The 19,818-nt window shown below is 55.2% G+C and overlaps 1 protein-coding gene across 1 annotated transcript in view; it reads left to right on the forward strand.

Moving 5' to 3' along the window:
• The first annotated feature begins 792 nt into the window (after positions 1 to 792).
• Positions 793 to 19,818, forward strand: part of PRMT8 (protein arginine methyltransferase 8) — an 81,933-nt gene continuing 62,907 nt past the window's right edge. The window contains exon 1 of the mRNA XM_060112039.1: positions 793 to 867. Within this exon, the coding sequence (XP_059968022.1) occupies positions 793 to 867 (75 nt within the window). The remainder of the gene's footprint in view (positions 868 to 19,818) is intronic.

Consider the following 19,818-nt stretch of genomic DNA (forward strand, 5'->3'; position numbering starts at 1 on the left):
CCCAGCCTGGCCCAGGGCCCGTCCTCGGTGGGAAGACGCACACCGGGTCCGAGGACCTGCCGGAGCCCAGCCCCGGCGCCTGCCTTCTCTGAGCCTCACGCGTGGCCCGGCTGCGTCCGCGCAGCCCTCGACCCCCCCTCCCCGCCTCCCCCCCAGCAAGCTGTCCACGGCGCCCGGGAGTGGAGGCGGCCCAGAGACCCCCGGAGCCCGGGCGAGGGGGCGGCCCGGGGCGCGGGGGCCCTCGGTCTGCGCCCAGCAGCAGCCTCCCGCCCGGCCCAGCCTCCTCCCCGCCCCCACTCACCGGCTCAGCCCCCGGGAGGGACGCGCAGGAAGCGTGTTGCTTCGCCCGCTGATCGGCAGAAGTTGAGAGGAGTTGTCGACTGCCTCGGCCGGCCGGACTTTGCGAGCAGCCGGCGAGGAGCCGCCGCCGCCGCCGCCGCCGCCGCCGCCGCCGCCGCCTCCGCGGAGCCTTCGGGGCTCCCTCCCTCCTGCCCGGCCCGCAGCGCGGGTGGAGAGAGGCGGGGAGGGGGTCGCGGGCGCGACAGGAACTCGAAACTGTGTGAAGGAATCCGAAGCCGATGAGAAGGGAGGAAAAGCAAACAAAGTGGAGACTGCAGGAGAGACTCCGCCGTGGTTGATGGTACCGGCTGATGCTCCAGCAGAGGGACTGGGTTGGGCTTTTATTTTATTTTATTTTTTTCCTCCCATTTTCTCTTTCTCTCTCTCTTTTAAAGCTACACCAGCTCTCTCTTTCGGCACTATCTCTGTATCTCCAAACCCTTGCTGGCTCTTATGGGCATGAAACACTCCTCCCGCTGCCTGCTCCTAAGGAGGAAAATGGCGGAGAACGCGGCCGAGAACACCGAGGTAAGGAGGCGAGGGGCCGGGCCCGGAGACCCCGCAGCCCGCCGGGACCCCCGCGCCGCGCGCCGCCGCCGCCGCCGCCGCCGCCGCCGCTCTGCACCTGGTGCCAAACTTTCCCAGCTCCATCCCGCTGGCTTCTGCCGGCCGTGTGCGCGTGTGTGCGTGTGTGTGTGTGTGTGTGTGTGTGTGTGTGCTGGGTGCGGGAAAGACAGTGCCTGTCTCAGGCCCCCTCCCTCTTGAAAATGCAAAAGAGTCGCTCTCACCCCAGCTCCCTCTCCTGCCCCCCGCGGCTCGCTTTCCATCCCCCCCACCCCTAGTCCCAAACCCTGGGCGGCCGCGCTCCCCTGCCCTCCCCTCTGGGCTCCGTTAGGGCTCCAGGGTGCCGGTTTCAGCCGGATCGGGATGGGTGATCCGGGGGCCAGGTCTGCTCCCTGCTGCGCCTTGACCGTCTCCGGCCGGCCGCTGCCTCGGCGTTACCCTCCAAGCTCGAGCTCTCGGTCCCCGCAGCACCGCGGAGAGCTCCGAGCCGCGGGGAGGGGGGTCGGGGAGGGGGGCCCCCGCGCGCCGCGCCGGCATGGCACTTGGGCACCACCAACAGACCCTCGCGCCCAGATCCGGGCCGGGGAGAGGTCTGCCCTCCAGCACCTACGAGCCGCCTCTGGGACGCTAACCCCGGGGAGGGAGCTCGGGCCGCGGCCACCTTCAGGACCAGGGACAGCGCCCGTGCCTGCCGCAGCCGAGCCCACGCGGGCCGTGGGGCCTGCGCACCGCGCTGCAGCGGGAAATGGGTCCGCAGCCGCTCGTCCCGCAGCAGTTCCCAGGAGGTCGCTCTAGCTCCGCAAATTGCGCTCTCGTCCCCCGCCTCCGGCAGCCCAGCGGCTGCCCTTTCTGTACTCTGGAGTTGGCTCGGAGCCGCAAAGACTGGAGGCTGCGTTCCCTGGCCTCGCTCTGACCCTGCTGTCATTACAACTGGGTTAGCCCGTAGGCTCTGGGCACCTGTAGTCACGAAGGGGATCCGCGTGGGCAGCCCCCTTACCTTCGTGGAGGAACGGTGCGCCGAGGGGTGGGGGCGGAGTGGGGTATGTGTGTGAAGATCATCCCCTACTCGGTGGCAGGAAAAAGGCAGAGAGCAAATTCCCGGCTCTATTAATAGCCGGGTGTCTGGTGGGGCTGCTGCCGCGCACTTCACATATGGTTACCATATGCAGCGTGGGGCGGGATGGAGGTGTGGCACGGGGATGGTCCCTCTGTCTTGCTGGGTTGCAGGAAGGGGCAGAGACCCTTCCCGATCTTCTTCCCTCGAGGTCTGAACTGCAGCTACCCCCTAACCCCCCCCCCCCCCCCCGCGTAGGCAGCAAAGCTCTTAAAATCCCCGTTCTCTGAGAAACTGGAAGCAGCATGCATCTGGCAACTGTCGATTTCGAAACAAACACGCTCTGGGGGAGAACAGTGGGGTGGGGTGTTCCGGAGCTAATGCCGTCGCCTTGAGTTAGGGCAAAGCATGCGCGCCTGCGGTCCCCTCGCCACTTCCTCCACCCCCCCCCGCCCCCAGGCGAGCAGACACTCAGAATGATGTGTAGTGCAAGGCAGAGAGCTAGCCTTACCAATCCCCTCGCCCTCCTCCCTCCCATCGCCCACCTGCAGAATGGGTTTCTAAAACTAGCTCAGAGTCCAGGCTGCACTTCTGTAATCTGTTGGACCAGCGAGCACGTAGCAGGCCCTGCAGCCGTGTGGCTGGAGCGCTAGAAGCAAGAAAGAGCTTCTCTCTACCCATCCTCCTACCGCTCGGCTTCTAAAAAAAAAAAAAAAAAGTTTTTGCAGGTCTCTAGCCCCCCGGCACTCTGGTTGTTGCGCCGGGTCTGGGTGCAGACCCCGGCCAGGTTCCGCCGTGTGCACGGCGATGTGAGCTTCCCCACCTCCGCCCGGGTTCAAGGAGTCCGGAGCAGGCAGAACGACGCGCGCCAGGCTATTTTTACATGCTTCCCCCGCAGCTCCGCGCTCCCCCTTCTCGGCAGTTGCACATGCCAGCTCTGCTCAAGGCATCAATGAAAACAGCAGTACAGGCGGCCGAGCTCCTGCGAGCAAAAAAAGAAAAAAAAACCCACGTCCAACGCCTGGCACAAAGTTGGGGGGCACATCCAGCTGGGGCTCCGGGAAGGGGAGTGAGTCTGGGGTTCAGTTCTTCACAGCTTCCCCTGAGAACGGGAAGAATTCAGACTTGGTCAAACGTGCCCAATGGAGGCATCCAGGCAGCGTGACGATCCCTTGGTTTTCTTCCAGGAACTGGCTGTTTTTGGAGTGAGCCAGGACTAGAGCAGTACTTCCAAAAGTGGGGTGTTGTGGATCTGCCTGCATTTATGGTGAGAGAGAGGGAGGCAAGGATGCCTCTGTGGGGTGTGTGTGTGTGTGTGTGTGTGTGTGTGTGTGTGTGTTGTGTCTATGGTGGTAACGCTCCTTGTTTTTAATTCAACACATCTTTATCAAACACTGACTCTGTGCCAGGAATGATTAGGCTCTCGAGATCCAAAGATGAAGACACCAGGCCCCTGCCCTCAAGGAACTCACAGTCCGGTGGACGGTAGTGCCAGATGATCCAGATAGTTCGGTAGCACCTTTTCCTGCCTTTCCTTGGTGTGGTTTACAAGCACTTTATTTCATTTCATCCTCACCATAATCCCGTGATTTAAGCAAAGATTTGTTTTCATTTCTTAGCCCCATTTTACAGGTGAGGATGCTGAGGCTGAGAGGTCCAGCAAGTTCTGAAAGTTACCTGGTCAGCTAGGACAGACAGCCTTGGAGCACAGACTGCCCCCACTTCTGATTCACTGCCTTTTGCCCTACATTACTACTTCTATTCTTTTATTATTATTATTATTATTATTATTATTATTTTGGCCGCACTGTGCAGCATGCGGTATCTTAGTTCCCCGACCAGGGATCGAACCCATGCCCCCTGCAGTGGACGCAATGATTCTTACCCACTGGCCCTCCAGGGAGGTCCCTACGTGACTTCTAAAAAGATGCCACGTTTGGATGGGAGCAGGAGAGAGGGATAGGGAGAGAGGATGTTTGGGAAGGGAGAGAGGCAGTGTTGGGACAGGCGAGGGTGACCTCTCACAGGGTTTTTAGGGAGAGATATTCTAATCCTTAGGCAGGAAGGAGAGAGTGGGGAACAAAACTACCTGCTTGTGAGCAGAGCCTCCCTTGACTGGTGAAGTTTGGAGCTGGGGCGGGGGCGGGGAGCATCCAGGGTGCAGGCTGGGTGGGCACGGTGAGTTCCGTTTCCGCTTTTTCTGGCTCTGTCCCTCAGATGCGCTTCTCCTCCTCAGCCGAGGGCATCATCCCCTGCTCCGCCTGTGTCATTAGAAACCTTCTACTGTCTGGTCTCCTCCCCAGCTGGCTGTCCGTGCAGAGGCCACCACCCTCACTATGCCCTCACTAAGGCGACAGCCTCTCTCCTGTTGTCCTCTTCTCGAATCCAGCCCTCGACGGGCTTTCAGAAGTACAAATCTGCTCATGATCAGACATTGCTTTCAAAACCTACCGTGTCGCCCTGTTGCCTTTAGGACACAGGATAAAGCCCATTTCCTTAGCCCTTCAGTACCTGCCCCATGCAGTTCTCTGCAAACACTGACTTCACGCCTGAATGCCTTTGTGCTTCCTGGTTCCTCTACCTGGGCTACTCTACCCATCCCCGTTCTCTCTGGAAACAAAAGATCTTCCTCAACCAGCAAGACCCAGTTCAAAGGTCTCTTCCTCTGAGCAGCCTTCCCAGATCAGCCATGTATCCTCCACCCCATGGAGAGTAAGTTTTCCTTCTCCTTCTTCTGCGTTCCTAACACCTGTGTCTCGCTTTTCCTATTACAAGATAATTAGCTTTTTTAAAAACATCTTTATTGCAGTATAATTGCTTTACAGTGGTGTGTTAGTTTCTGCTTTATAACAAAGTGAATCAGCTGTATGTATACATATATCCCCATATCCCCTCTCTCTTGCGTCTCCCTCCCACCCTCCCTATCCCACCCCTCTAGGTGGTCACAAAGCACCGAGCTGATCTCCCATTGGCTTTTTATATGTCTGTTTCTTCAGTTGGATAATGAACTTTTCTGGGGGGAGGGTGTCTACCCTGTTCTTAACACTGTGCCTGACACACAGTAAATTAAAAATGCTCACAACTGTTGACTGATTCATGGGATTATGAACAAGCTCGTGAGCCTTCTGGGTGTTAATCACTCACGGCTTTCTGAAAACTGGGTTTCCCATCTCCCACTCCTGTGCTTAGGTTATTGTGGACCCTGAAAACTCAAGCAATGAATAGAGTTTCTGGGAATCGAGGTGCTGCAAAGCTCAAAGCATGGGTGCACTTTGGTTGCCTGGGTACCTGCTTAATAGTCCATTACTACTGACTCTTCCCGTGGGGTGTTTGTCTGAATAGCAGATAAGTGGATTAATCACAATGCCCAGTTATGAAGCCTGGGGGATGATGGACCCTTCTGAGCTTCTGCTGGCTTTACTGGTTCTCGGTGAAAGCCTGATGCATTATTTACGGTGCGACTCCCTGATGGGGTTTTTCACACCTCAGAGGAGAACCCCCAGGGGTGAGAAAGCAGTTTTAGCAAAGGAGTCATTTTGGAGACTGGTTTTTGAATGTGCTATTGACTTACTGGCCTGGGGAGAGAGATGGGCTGGGAAAATTCCTACAATAGGACAGTGGGGTTAGGATACCAATGGGTGATGCCCTGTGAGTTATGGGGAGAACTGGGCTGAATTCCGACGTGGTGTACGTTGGTGGCTTTGGTTCATGGTTCCCTCTTCTCAGGGTTTTCGGCTCAAGCGTGTAGTCCTAGAGCACAAAGGTGAGGGGAGGAGAAGAAAGAGGGCAAGAGGAGGCTGGACCCAGGCCCACTTCTCTGGGGTCTGCATCGTGTCTCTTTCCGACGAGCGTGGGGCTCTGGAGCCAGACTGCCTGACTTTACACTGAACTCAGTGGACGTGTTGTTATGGTGAACAAGTCCCCGAACCCCTCTGGGTCTTGTACGGCTGTTGCGATGATTGAAAGAATTAATTCGTGCAAAGGGTTTAGAGCATGGTGAGCTCCCGAGGCCCGCAGGATCGTCAACCTGTCAGCTTTTAGGAGTCGCGCCAGAAAAGTGCCAGCTGGATGAACTCTCCGACTTCCTTATTTCTCCAGCTGAAATGATCACCAAACCACAGTCTACATCCCTCAGCAAACACGGATTTCAGCCCTGAACTGAGCTCAGGAGAATTAAGAAGATGCCCACGTATCTTTTGTGCCCCCTGCCCCTGAGAGATTTGGCCCTTCAGAGAGTCCTCCGTTGGCTTTTGGCTGTCAAAGAGGGTGAAACCACACTCCCGTCTCTGACTCAGGAGTGGCTTTCATTTCCTCCTCAGTGCTAACTGCGATGTGAAGTGATTATCACATTCCAGCGTGGAACATGCAAAAATCTGTAAAAACAGCATTTACACCTTGCAGTCTACGGTGCCAGCAGGAAAAAATGGGCAATGTGGCGAGATGTGGGCTGCCAAGGTAACTGGAAGTGGGACTGTGTTGTTGTGTGACAGGCAGGCGTGTTGTCCCATTGTGCACCGACTTGGCAAGAGGAGGGGAAGCGCGGGCAGGAAGGGCCCTCCGGAAGGCCACTCTGTCCGCGCTTCCAGCCCTGAGCCCACTTCTTGCACCCAGGATGCAGTTGGCCCCTTGGTTGCTTGTTACAGAGCTTCACAGGAGGCAACTTCCCCAAACCCCTTGTGCATCTCAAGAGTCAGGAAGTTAGTTCTTCCTTAGGTCTGAGCTCCATCTCTTCCATTGCAGTTGGAGTCACCTTGGTTTATGTTATTCTAAAAGGAGATTAAAAACCTTCTGGTTGCCTTTGCATTTGGGGCTGCAGGAGAGGTGTCTCACCCTCCGAGTGATTCCAACGCCTTCCTCTGAAATTCTGGATTAGCCAGGAGAGGCGTGTTTGAGAAGACATGCCCCTCCGGTGGTACCCGGCCTGCTGGATATTTCACACCTCAAATGGCTTTTCTCCTTCACTTGTTATTAGAAGTCCCTCAGGCATCACAGCTTTCTCCAGATTTGTAATGGGTGACCCATAAGCAAAGATCTCTTTTTAAAGTGTAATTTTATAGGAGCAAACAGCTCGATGTATACATTTTCGTAAAGTCATAGAATCTTAGAGCCGGATGGGAACTTCAGAGCATTCAAATTAAGAGACGGGAAAACATTGCCAATATCAGAGTGCTTCGGTGTTGGTGTCGGGTCCATGTTTCCTCTTAGGTCAATGCCATTTCTACCCCCTTTAGCACCGGCTTGACTGTTTTTACATTTGGTGCTAATTTTCTGGTATATCCTGATATGTAATATCGAAAACCAGTGTTTCCCTACGTAAGATCTAAGAATTGTGCCTAGCAGGATCTCTCTCCCTTTCGTACGACACGTAAAATGCTTCGGCATATATTGTCTTGTTTAATGGGTGCCATCATACATTACATACTTACACACATATGTTACATCCTGTACACCATACGTAACATGTCAAGTTACATATTATTCCCATCGTACAGATGAAGAAACCAAAGCATGGAAAGTTAGTGTCACTTGCCCAAGATCCCACAGCTAGTAAATGATGGAACTCAAACTCTGGTTTTCTAGCCACTGAGACCTCTGCTTTTTCCGGTCCACCGGGCTGTGAAGACAGCAGAAGGAACAGAGTAGACAGTTACAATACAAAGAGAAAGAATGGAGAAATTAACAGGAGAAACAAAGAATGCTGGATTGGGAAGAAACCGAGGAAAAGATACCAGCCCCGGCTTTCTTCTCCTGCTTTCAGTTCTCACTGCTATGCCCCGTGGGTGGCAGGGACCCAGTATAACTTGTGGCCAGGACAGTCTTCGTTCCTCTGGGATGTCCCTGGGTCCGGGAGTCCTAGCTGGTGGGCCAGGCAAAACTCTCGACTAACAAAGTGTACCTTTTTGGAAGCTGGACCAAGGCCACCATGTTAAACCTAAACTCACGTCCAGCTTCTTGCATGGGATGAGATGAATAGCAGAGACTTCAGGACAGGAACTTGGTTTTTTACATTTATCTTTGTAGTTTTATTTCATTGTCTAGGGCTCGTGCAACAAAGTACCACAAACTGGGGGCTTAAATAACTGACATTTATTCTCTCACAGTTCTGAAGGCCAGATGTCTGAATCCAGGTGTCAGCAGGGTGGGCTCCTGCTGGAGGTTCTTAGGGGGAAATCTGTTCCCTGACTCTTTCCCTGCTTCTGGTGCTTGTCAGCTACGCTCTGGCTGGTTGACACAGCACTGCCTCTCTGCCTCCGTCTTCATGTGGCCTTTTCTCCTACGTGTGTCTGTATCTCTTCTTCTTGTCCAGTATGTCCCTGTCTAGTATGGCCTCATCTTAATCTGATTACTTCAGCGAGGTTCTTGTTTACAAATGAGGTCAAATTCACAGGCAACAGGGGTTAGGGCTTCAATACATCATTTGCGGGGACTTGATTCAACTCATAATGTCATCCAACATGGTGCCCACACGTAGTAGGTCTGAGTAGAGAGTGGCTGGCAGATGGCAACGAATCTGTAAAGAGGGCTCGGAATAGTTGCAGAGTCAGTGAAGGTTGTCTGTCTCCTTTAAGTCTCTCTCCTGCTGCTTGCCTACTGTCCAGCTTGCCCACTATTTCCGCAGAACCTTGGTCAGGCCCCCTTTCCTTGAGTTGCGGCAAAATTATAACAAGAGCTGCCATTTTCACGTCCCTATTTTGTGTTGGGCGCGCTGTTCAGTGCTTCGTATGCATCGCCTTGTTTAATTTACGCAACACTACAAAGCAACTCTTCTTATTCCCATTTTGTAGTTGAAGAAATGGAAACTCACAGTGGTTGGTTGTCTTGACGAAGATGATAGGACCCGTAAGTAGTCCTATACTACAGTCCTGCTGCTGACCGGGGCCTCTTACCCCTCTTTTATTCACATCCCCAGTGGGAAGCTTGTCCTCACTTTTGCCCACACCAGGTCCCACCCACTGAGAGCCTCTTGGGGGCTGGAAGGAACTGGTAAACATCTGTGTGTGGGAGAGGGTGGAGGCTGGCTGGAGCCTGCCAGCCTGTACCTGGCTTCACGTGTTCAATCCCCTTGTCCTCCCGGGGGATTTGCTTTCCATCGTTGTCAGAGAATTATCGTAATGGTAGCATCGTGAGTCCATTCCTAGCTTCCATGAAGGGCTATTCTGGAGGACAGGAGCGGTAAGGACTTTCTCGGCACGTTAAGCCACGTGGGTCACTGGCTTCTGGGCCTGAGGCAGTTTTGTGCAGAGGTTCGGGGCGCGGGCCCTGAGGCTCGTGCCTGGGTGCAGACCTCAGCCGGGCTGGGTCCTGGCGTGCACACGTTACACCGTCATCTGTGCCCGGTTTCATCATCTGTGTCGTGGTGGTAGCACCTTATCTCGCGGAGCTATCATGAGGGTTAAATGAGTGACTTCGTGGGAAGCTCATGTGGGTACACGGCAGATGCTCAAGATGAGCCACGATTTATCATCCAGGCTTATTCGCTGGTGTCTCAAAGGGGCGGGGGGCACACAGGTGAATAAAGGGCCTCCACTGGTGACGTGATGGACTCACTGCTCCAAACATTCTCAGAAGGGACAAGGTTCTCCGTGCCCCACGGGCTGGCCTGCCCAACTCCACACGCACACTCAGTGTTGGGGTCCAGGGCTCCGGTGTTCGCAATGTCCACAGCAGGAAAACCAAACCTCATGAAGCCCCCAGGGATGGAGAGAAGTGGGGGGGGGGTAGATGGGCACCCACTTCACACCTCTGGGCCTTCTCCAGGCGCCCCCAAGCCCTGCTGCTGGGACAAGAGCCACTCCTACTGCTCATAACTGGATTGATGTTCCCCACGGTCCCACGGCAGGAGAACAAGGCCTGGCGGGAGGGCAGGAGGACAGAAGCATAGCCCAGGCAGGCGCCGCAAATCGGGTGTTAATTCCCGAGTTAAACGCCCTGTCCTCTTGGCCATGAATCCAGTAAAGGACATTCACGGGGCGGGGGGGGGGGTGAGGCCCAACCAGAGGGTGGTACAGCTGAGACCAAACCACTATAAAGGGAACTGCGATTAGCAAATCCCTCCTTCAGGTCCCCACCTGTGGCTCTATTGTGAAGGATCTTCTCTCGTTAGCGGAAGGGAAGGGAAGGGGTGGCCTTTAACAGCCAGGGCTGCCAGAAAACGAGAGGCTGCAATTCCCCCAGGCGCATTACATCCAAGGGCTTCATCTCGCCCTGACAGGCGGTTATGACAGCACTTCTCTAAGGAGACGCAATCAGAGAATCCCACAAAAATGATTGCAGCCCATCACAAGGGTAAATGGGATCCTAATTAAGGGATGTTCGCTCTTAACGTGCATCAGTGGGATGTTCGCTCTTAACGTGCATCAGTGCAATTCTTGCCTTCAGGTACCGAGCAGGGAAGTGATGAATATTTATTGAATGAATAAAGGAAATAAACTTGCACATCACACGTACACCAGCCAACTTCCTTTCATTACAGAGTCTGTCTGCTCCCAGCTCTCCAGAGTGAAAGCTGCGGTTCCCAGTGTACAGTCAGGGAGGGTTTTGGAGGCAGACGTGAGTTTGAGTCTCATCCGCATCCCTCTGGGATTAACACCCATTTTTATAATCCATGCAGGTTAAATACAATCACAGGAGAAGACAGAAAGAAGACACTCGACACATGTTTTCATCTTTTTCCTCCTGTTGTAACTTGGCGTTTATTTGCTTAGCTTTTGTTTTGCTTTTGGGGGAAAATTTGCAGTGCAAAGTGGGAAGAGTCCTTTCGGATTTCACGCGGGTGGATGTAAACGACCTGGTCCAGGCTGTGGGGCGGCAGGTGTGTTTATGCGTGGAGGTGTGGACATGCACGTGAGTCTGCGGGGCCGTCACGCAGAAGCATGAGCGTGGGCTTATGTACTTGTCACGCGTGGTTTGCAGTTCACAGCAGGTAACACACAGTGAGGTGCACATTTAACCACGAGCTTGGAGCTCTGGGGTTGACCCGGGGACTGATGACTCAACGTGGTGGGGTGTGTTGTATGGGGGGCACCTGGGGGCGGGTGGGGGGCGGGGAGTGGGGCCCTGGGTGGGAATCTTGTAGAGCGGATCTGAGGGTCAGGGTCAGGAGGGTTAGCAGCCCTAGCTTTGCAGCTGATGTACGACCTTTGTTACGTAGCTCGGGTGCTGTTTTCCTCAGCTGGGGGCTGGGTGGCCACCCTCCCTGGCGCGACACGCTCTCCCCGGGCCATCTCACGCCTCCTGCCTGATGTGCTGAGGATTCCCAGCCGAAGCCCAGACCCGGCCCCCGAGCTTGGACTGTATGTCTGGCTGCCCGCAGGACACCTCCGCTCAGGTGCCACACGGGGACCTCAGACTCCTCAAGGCCCCTCCTGGTGTCACCGCTTCCCACCTCTCTGCCCTCTCCTGCTTGCTGGTCCTCATCTTGCTGAGCGTGAAGTTACTCAAGACACAGGCCCCGTCTCCTCTGCCCCGTCTCCATGGCTATCCTGGACCTCATCGGCTTGTCCTTTGCCCTGAGTTTGTCCTCCTCCTTGGGGTCCCACTTTGGCCGTCCTGGGCAGGCCCCCCCCATCTCTTGCCTGAATCTCTGCATCACCTCCTGGAGGCCCCCCACACAGCCGCGCCTGGCTCTGGTCTGTCCTCACAGCAGCACGAACATGCCTTCTGGAGTGGCGACCTGACTGTGCTTCTCCCCTCCTCAGATGCGCTCAGTGGTTTTTCCATTATCATCGGAGAAGGACCCACCTCCTTGCCGTGGCTTAGCTGGCTCTGCAGGCTCATCCCCCTGAAAGCTGTTCTCTGAAATCCCTCCCTTCCGCTCCAGCTACACTCACCTCCTTCCCTCCCCTCATCACCTCCTACTCTTCTTCAGGTCTCAGCTTAGATGTCACCTCTTCCAGGAAGCCTTCCCTGGATCCACCCCCTCATCTAAGTCAGGCTTAGCTCTCCCGCCCTGTGATCCTACAGTACCTGTGCATCCTCTGTCGCGGTGTGTATCGCTTTGTACTCACTGGCTGACTTCCTCGTCTGCGAGTCCACCGTAAACTCTGTGAAGGAAGGGCCTCCATCCGTGCTGTTCACCGTCGGATCCCAGCACCTAGCACAGCACCTGGTACCTGTTAGAGGTTACAAACCTTTTGTTCTACGAGTGATCATTGTGACATGGACCTTTCCTGCACTGAAAATGTTCTGTGGATGCTGGCGTTTAAATCATTATCTATGGCTCCCTTCTTTCTACACTGGCTGGGACTGTCAGTCACCCAGCGTCCCCTAAAGAGGAAGTCTCTGAGGTCATAGCCATCATCTGCCAGCCCAAAGCAAGGCTGCAGGTAAGCTGCCCCAGACACATGTTCACCGCTGCACGACAAGGGCAGGGCTGCAGAGAGAACGGTGATACTCAGTGCAAACTGGGTAAGAGGAGATTTTTCAGACAAACAAGGGCATACGTTTTGTACCCTCCTGAACAGCAAGCCTTAAGTCTCAGAAAGGGCGGAAGGGGGCGGTCAGGGCTCTGCCTGGGCCGTGGGGGGAATTCCCTGCACTTCTGCGGTGGGAAGAGGGGCAGAGAGGCCGTGGAGGAAGCCCTGCAAAACCTCACTCGAAGCAGGGCAGTCCCGGGGTTTGTATCAGACAATGTATTTTCTTCCCACTAGGCCTGATGCTTCATCATCGGCTGACGTGAGCAGGGGCCATGGTGGGGTGGGGGAGGCAGATATGTCCAGACAAGGGGTCTGAACAGCCCTGAGGCTCTGGCTCCTAGCTGCAGGCTCTCGGGGGCCCCAGCCTCCTGCTCCGGGGCCGGCGCTCTGCGGGAGGATGCGACTGTCTTTGGCCGGCGGTGTCATTCACTCTTCTATTTATAAAGTTAAAAATTAGATGCTCCATATTCCAGGAGGGAAAGAAAAGCAAACCAGCGGCTTGGGCTGCCGGTACAGCAGGGCCCTGGGCTTCTGTCCACACGGCCAGCTCTGGTGGCTTTTCCTGGAGGCGTCACTGAAGCTCGGCCAAGCCTGTGCCCACCTCCCTTTCTTCTTCCAGTTCTGCTTCAGCATTAGAGACCAGAGCTCTCAGCCCCGCCCCCACCCCTGGAGGGTACTGCACACACCCTAGTCAAGGCAGCCGGGTTCCATCCTGAGCACCAAGGGGGCTCGGCCTCGGCCTCGGCCTCCCTGGATTATTCACTCTGGTTCCTCGGGCCCTCGGCGGGTACCAGGTAGCCTGGGAAGAGCAGAGAAGCTTGAGGCTGAACCCGCGGCCCCGACTCTGTTGCCATCTGCCCTCTGACTCTCAGTCACCCGTGTGAGAAACGCCTGAGTCGGTCCTTGTCTATCCCACCTGATAGGGCGGCCCCGAACTAGATGGAGGCCAGGGCATGAGGACCTTTGAAAAGCAGGGAGGCTTTGTGCAAGTCTTAAACTTTGCTGTGACTCCCCTGCTGCTTCAGGTGCCTTCCAGGCCAACTTTGTGCCTGTTTGCCCTTATCGAGCTGCCAGCGGGGATGGAGACAGCTCATCACCATCCTCCACATGGCTTCCCCTTCCAGACTTGCCCACGTGTGCTAAACTTGTGCTGTTGAGCACGCGAGATGCTTTCCCCTCGAGGTGGCAAATGGTGTAGAAAGTGGAGGTTTGGGGAAACGCAAAGAGGTGCCGTCCGTCTGGGTTTGGCGGGGAGCTGACCTCTTCTAGGGTCCTGGCTTGAACAAGGGCGGAAGGGGAGGAGGCTGGCAGGCAGGTGATTGTCCCGGAGGACGAACCTCCCTCCGGAAACCTCTGCCTGCGCTTCTGCTCTCCGCCTGCTAGCTCGGGCTCTCCCTTCCCCAGGCTGGGCCCTCTGCGCTGCTGAGAGCAGTGGCTCTTTCCTTTTCAGGCAGGAGAGACGTGCAGGGCTCGCGGTGCAGCTGGCGGGGCAGGCAGCCTCAGCTTCTTGGCCCCCGAGCTCTGGGGACCTGCATCTTGGAGAGACTCCCGTCTTGGGCAGTGGTTCCTTTAATCCCCGCATGACCAGACATGTGAGGTGGCCTGGGTCTCGCCTGTTCTGAACGCGAACGGGGTAGAGGGAACGAAAGGGAAGGTTTGAGTTTCAAATCTGTCAGTGCCATACTTCCTTGTCTTCCCCAGTGTGCGCTGCTGGACCATTATTTCTAAAGTACTGGGACCTGGCATGTCTCCCAGAATCCAGGCCGAGCCAGGACGTCGTATTCCTTTGGTACCGTGGCTGGTGCCAGCAGCCGAGCGCCATGCCAGGGGCCCAGAGGAGGGGCGATGCTACGGCCATCCCTGCAATCACCATCCTCTGACACCTTCTCGCCCCAGGCCTTGGAGGCCCCCTTGTTACCGACGGCAACGGTCTCTAATCTCACCTGGTTGATCGACGGCCTCCGGCACTGTTTGTGTTTCGTTTTCCCCGATTCCCTCTCCTCTTTGGGGTCTTGCGTCCCCCCTCCTCCCACCTCTCCCGCACCTGTGACTGTTCTCTCTCCAGCCCTCCCGTGGATCCTTCTTCCTTCCCCCTGGTAGTGACCCTGACCCAGGCTTCCCGTCCCTGGATGACCTCATCCTCCTGCACGTCTTGTGACGTCCAGACCTACACTGCTGGCCGGGTTTCTCTTCCTCAGGGTGCGGCAAGCACTTCAAGTCCACCACGACCCAAACCGAGCTCCCTACCTTTCCTCCGAGCTTGTGCGTCTGTTCCTGCCCCGGCTTCCTGCCTCCTTGAAGGGCACTAGTCAGCAGTCACACCAGGGGCCTCCCCAGAGAATTTGCAAGAGACTCCTGCCAGATCTACCTTCTTCCCATCCCGTACTCGCATCTCCCTCTCCCTATCCCGCTGCCTCCACTATTATCCGTCATCATCCTTTGTCTGAATCACTGCAGCCGCTGCCCGCTCCTGTCCCTGCCCTTGCCAGCTCGTCCTCTTCATGACAGCGTGATGCCTGCACTCCAGGAGGCCTCAGTGGATGCTGGCTGAGCGACTGCATGAGTTATGGGTAGAGACGCTCTGCTCAGAGGAGCAAAGGCGGGTGTTTGTTCTGCAGCTGCTGGACGTTGTGAGTTAGCATCAGGGTCACCGTTCTCCTTCTCTTCTGGCCCTGGTGGAGATGCTTGGGTATCAAAGCACTTTAGGTTTGAGCTCATGGGGCTCAGGAGACCTGGGTGATAGCCCAGACTCTGCAGCGTGCTTACTAGGGGACGTGTCTTTTCTGAGCTGTCTTTGCCCCTGAGAGCACAGCAGAAAACAAAAGCAGGGAGTTTGAGGTTCTCGGATGCTCTGCGTTTACCAAGGCGCCTTATCCTTTAGGAGGAAGAAGGACAAAGATTATGGAAGGCAGTGAACCTGGAGAGGCGACTGAATCCGTAAGGAGAGGTGCTCCGCTCGTTCCTTCTGTGAAGCATCGTTCAATCCACCCAGCATCACCCCACCCTCCCAGAAAGTGCTAATGGGAGGCTTCCAGGCTGTTCTTCTTCCTCTTGCCGTCGTGACAAAATGGGCTGGGTCTTGGGGGTTCCAGAAGCCTCTCTGCAGAGCTCTGATTCCTAACCCAAATAGGGCAAGTGCCTATTGAGCAGATAACTCTTAAGTTTCCGTATGTTTCGGGGTGAGTGGGGATTTTGTATTCAGGTTGAGGGGCTGGCTGAGTGACCCCCAGGGAGTCCCTTGGACCCTTTGGGCTGGTTGATCACATCTTACCTGAAGCCAGGGGACAGGACCCGTGAGTCACTGAGATGCCCTTCAGGTTTCCAGCGCTAACTCTGCTCTTCCTGTCGCAGTGTTCGGTGCATGAATTGTGCCCGTGACGGGGTGCATACCATCTTCTCTCTTCAAGTTAATCTCCCTGTCGCAGTGTCTACACCTCACTGTGCCTGGACCTTTTTGGAAAGCCGGCCACTTGCCTCTTGCACGTGACTTTCCCATCAGTATCAGGGAAAGTGTGTGGTACCCAGCATATGAGTAAAGAGAACACCACAATTCACCAGTGGGAAATGTTTAACAGCAATGGTTTTAATTCAGTCCGTTGCCTCGGCAGAACCATTCCCTACAGTGTATTATTTTGCAGTACTTTATCCCGTCCAATTTTAGATAATGAATAATCACAGTCATATCTATGACTGTAGCTAGCTATGGCTCTAGTGATTTCATCCAAGGAGCCTAGTGTGACTTAACACATCTGGGAATCCTTTTCTAGGCCCCAAATCCTGAAGGCTAAGGAGGAGCTGGGCAGAGAAACAGGCAGGAGTGATAGTGACTGTCCTTTGGAGAGGGAGGCTCCGAGGAGAGGTCCGCTGTCAAGGCCAGAGAGTTGATTTCAGGGCCAGAGCCGGGCTCTGAGCCCTGACTGTTCCAAGTGTCAGGTTGCTGTGTCTATTTTCCAGTCTCGGCTAAATCCATCCTCTCTCTTCTGCTTCCTGCAAGGTGGTCTCTTGTTCCCCACAGAAAGCCAAAGAGCTCAGTCTCCTTCAAGGTAGGTGCCTGGATGGCTCAGTGCCAGAGCCCTGGCCGGGGCTGGAACCAGGACCCTCCTGCTCACCTTGCTGGGAGTGCCAGGGACCAGATCCGTGTTGGGGTATGGCTGGTGTTTCTAGCCGCAGGATGTGGTTTGGAGAGAAGCTGCTCACCCAGAGCCTCGGAGCCTTTCCAAGTCCCCCAGCTCTTTCACTGGGGATCCCCATCAAGGCTGGATTAGGGGGTCGCCCTGCCCCAGGGGGAGGGGTATGCATGAAACGATGTGCAAGCGTGCTGGTGTCTTACATCTGCTCCTCTAATGTGCTCTCCATCCTTCTCCACCCTGCTCTCTGCCCCAGAGAGCTGAGCTGCATGGACAGGCTCCCCTCCCACCCCAGCTCCCCCAGGCTGCTGGCTGGCAGGGTCCCATGGTGGGGTGTTGTGAGCTGGGGCACCACCAACGGAGCATCAGCAGATCAGGGAAGGGAGAGGAGTGAGCTCAGAACAGTTATTCCTCCAGCTCCTTCCCTGTAGGCTCCACCGTCGACTCTTCCCCTAAACCGAGGCTTCCACGTAGCCTCCCACGCAGCCCTCACCACCTCTGGGCTCCAGTAACTTCTCTCTTCTTGAGCCCTGACACGTAGAGGTCACCGTGGGGTCATCTTACCAGCACCGGGGGCTTCCGCTAAGCTGGTCTTATGAACAGAAATACTTGACGGTGTTCACCCAGCACCGACTCTGCCCCAAGCATCTTCCCAAGCTCTTTCCATGGATAATCTAATTTCATTCTTAAATAACCCTGAGAGCAGATACTCATAATGTCCCTGGCTTGCGAGAGAGGGAACAGCGACTCAGAAAGATGCAGTGAATGTCCCAGGGTCACAGAGCAAAGACGTGGCGGATGCTGGTTCCAAACACGAGCAGCTGCGTCCCAGGACCCAAGTTCCTGCTGGTTACTGGTGGGATCCCTGGACCAGCCACGTCCGCATCATCTGGGGACTTGGGAGAAATGCAGATTCTCAGCCCCGCCCCAGACTGACTGGATCCGAGGCTGGGGGTGGGGCCCACAGTCCCCTCTCCAGGAGTGGGATGTCCCCCCGGGGTTTGAGGACCACTGCTCTCACTGACCCCGGCTACCTCAGCTGCTGTCCCTTTCCCCCAGTCTTGTGTGGCTGGGCTGCCGTGGCTGGTTCCTCCTCCGGCCTGCTCTGGGGAACAGGCTCCATCAGCACCGGCCACTGCCCTGGGCTCCGGTGCTTTCTGTTTTCTGTGTTTGGTGACTGTGACCAGCCCAGGCTCTCCTCCCAGCTGGCTTCTCAGGGCTGTGCTCCTATTTTTCTGGGCTCGTCTTCCACGGATCTTCTCCTTTCTCTGGGCTTCAGTCCCCCAGGTGTGAGCACAATGCTGATAAGTAACAGGAGGACATGGGCCAAACCTCCCTGCACAGATGTTTCATTTGGCCTCCCGCTTCCTGCTCCCCACAGGGGTGTCCGCATCCACCCCCTCCCTCCGCTTGTCCACGCGGCCCACGTGGTCTCCGCATACATGCCTGCTTGGTCCACAGTCTCGAATCCGGTGCCGCCACTTTCCGCGGATGGGAATCCAAGGCCAGAGAGGGTAAAGGTTGGTCAAGGCTGCCCAGAGAGGCAGGGGCAAAGCCGGGGCTGGAGAAAGAACTCCCAGGTCTCAACGTGGGCTTCGCTCATCACGTGGTCCTTGCTCTGGGGCTGAGGGTCGCTGAACCTTCACCGGCTGCCCAGTCAGACACTTGCCTCTTCAAGATCTTTTACGAACCTACATACAGGCGGGCCCTCGCCAGTTTGTTGGAGATGGGGTCCAGGGAGGGGTGATTCACGAGAGGGACAGATGTTTGTGTTCAATCGGGAAAATGACCAGGTGCCTAAGAGGGTCCAGGACGCTGCACGGTGGGACCTAAGTGGGATGACTTTGCCGGGAAAGTGTTTTGGTGGAGGCGGGCTGTCATTATTGGTTTCCTGCCCATCAGAGGCTCGGCCTCGGAGCAGCACTTCCTCTCCTGAGTCTGACTCCACCTTCCACCCGTTTCTGACTCTATGACCTTGAACCAGTGACTTGTGGTCTCTGAGCCACAGGTATGCCCTGGGAAAATGGCCTCTTGGGCTTGTCTTCATCCTCTTTCCCATCATTATAACAATATACTTTCTTCCTCCTCTCAGGAGTCGTCCCTTTATCTTCTTTGTCGTTATGTTCCTGGTCTCAGGTAGTTTCTTCACGTGCATAATTCGGTCAGTCTCAGCTGAAGACTTGAGGGGCCCTCACTCCAGATCTCCAGAGCCCCCTCTCTGTAGAGTCGTCTACCCTCCAGCGCTCTGCCTTTCAAACGCTAGCTGTCCTGCTTTCCTGATTCCCACCTCTGTCTCTTCCACCAAGGAAGATGCCTCGCTCTGCCTGGGTTTCCCCTCCCTACAGCCCAGCTCAGATATACCAGGTAAGAAGCTGAGCCGTCATAGGGTTTGCCTTGTTGGTGTGTCATCTTTCAAAGGTACAGTTCTTCATTGCCTGATGTTCAGTGTCTTGAAAACTGTTATTTCACATGTTTTGTTCAGCGTTTAAACTGACTGTCAGAATTGCCTGGGAGTGCTCTGAAAAATCCAGATTCCTGGGATCTGTCGTTGGCTAAGTTGAGGCCACCTTTGGAGCGGATCTGGATATTACTGGATGGCTGACATTGTTCCCTTTCTAGCTGGAGCATCAGTATTTTCAGTAAATACATTGGAATCTCGGATTAAAGGAGTTAGTCACTTCTGCTAAGAATCTGGGTGGAAAGATATTTATTTCGAGCAAATGGGTTTCCTAGAACTGGATGGAAAGTGTCTGGAGGAGTCCTGGGAAACCAGATGGGAATCTGGATTTAAGCTGATGTGGCTTTGGTCTTGGCCTACAACTTGTGATTTTCTTTCTGATTTATGACTTTGTAGCTCGTTTATCTCCAGCCATTGGCTTATTGGACAGATGATGGGGCCAGAGACTCTGTGAAGGGCCAGTTCTTGGGTCCTGAACAGCCCCACTGTGGGGACTAAATCAGCCAGTCAGTTTCTCTGAAACTCAGCACCATTCCCTGCACTTCTGGTCTTGCAACACTTTGCTGTGAAGAGATGGTTGGAAAAGCGTCTACAAATACACTTGAATCTGTACTTGAAGCCACTTGTAGTCTACATGGATGGAAATATGGGGGTTAGTAAATGCATTCTGTATTTGCAAGATATTTCCTTTTCCTAGAAATCCTGGGAGATAAGACAGTTCTCGGTAAAGACATCTGGAGCACCACTGAATCCTCCAAAGAGTGTTGAGTATTATTTGGATTCTTATGATGATTCTTCTCCGTTTTGTCTTCCTTGCTGGCACCTCCCCGCCCTCTCAAGGAGCAAGAAAGGTGTCTGGAT

Source organism: Mesoplodon densirostris, chromosome 11, assembly GCF_025265405.1.
Source record: "Mesoplodon densirostris isolate mMesDen1 chromosome 11, mMesDen1 primary haplotype, whole genome shotgun sequence".
In the NCBI taxonomy this organism is placed as follows: domain Eukaryota; kingdom Metazoa; phylum Chordata; class Mammalia; order Artiodactyla; family Ziphiidae; genus Mesoplodon; species Mesoplodon densirostris.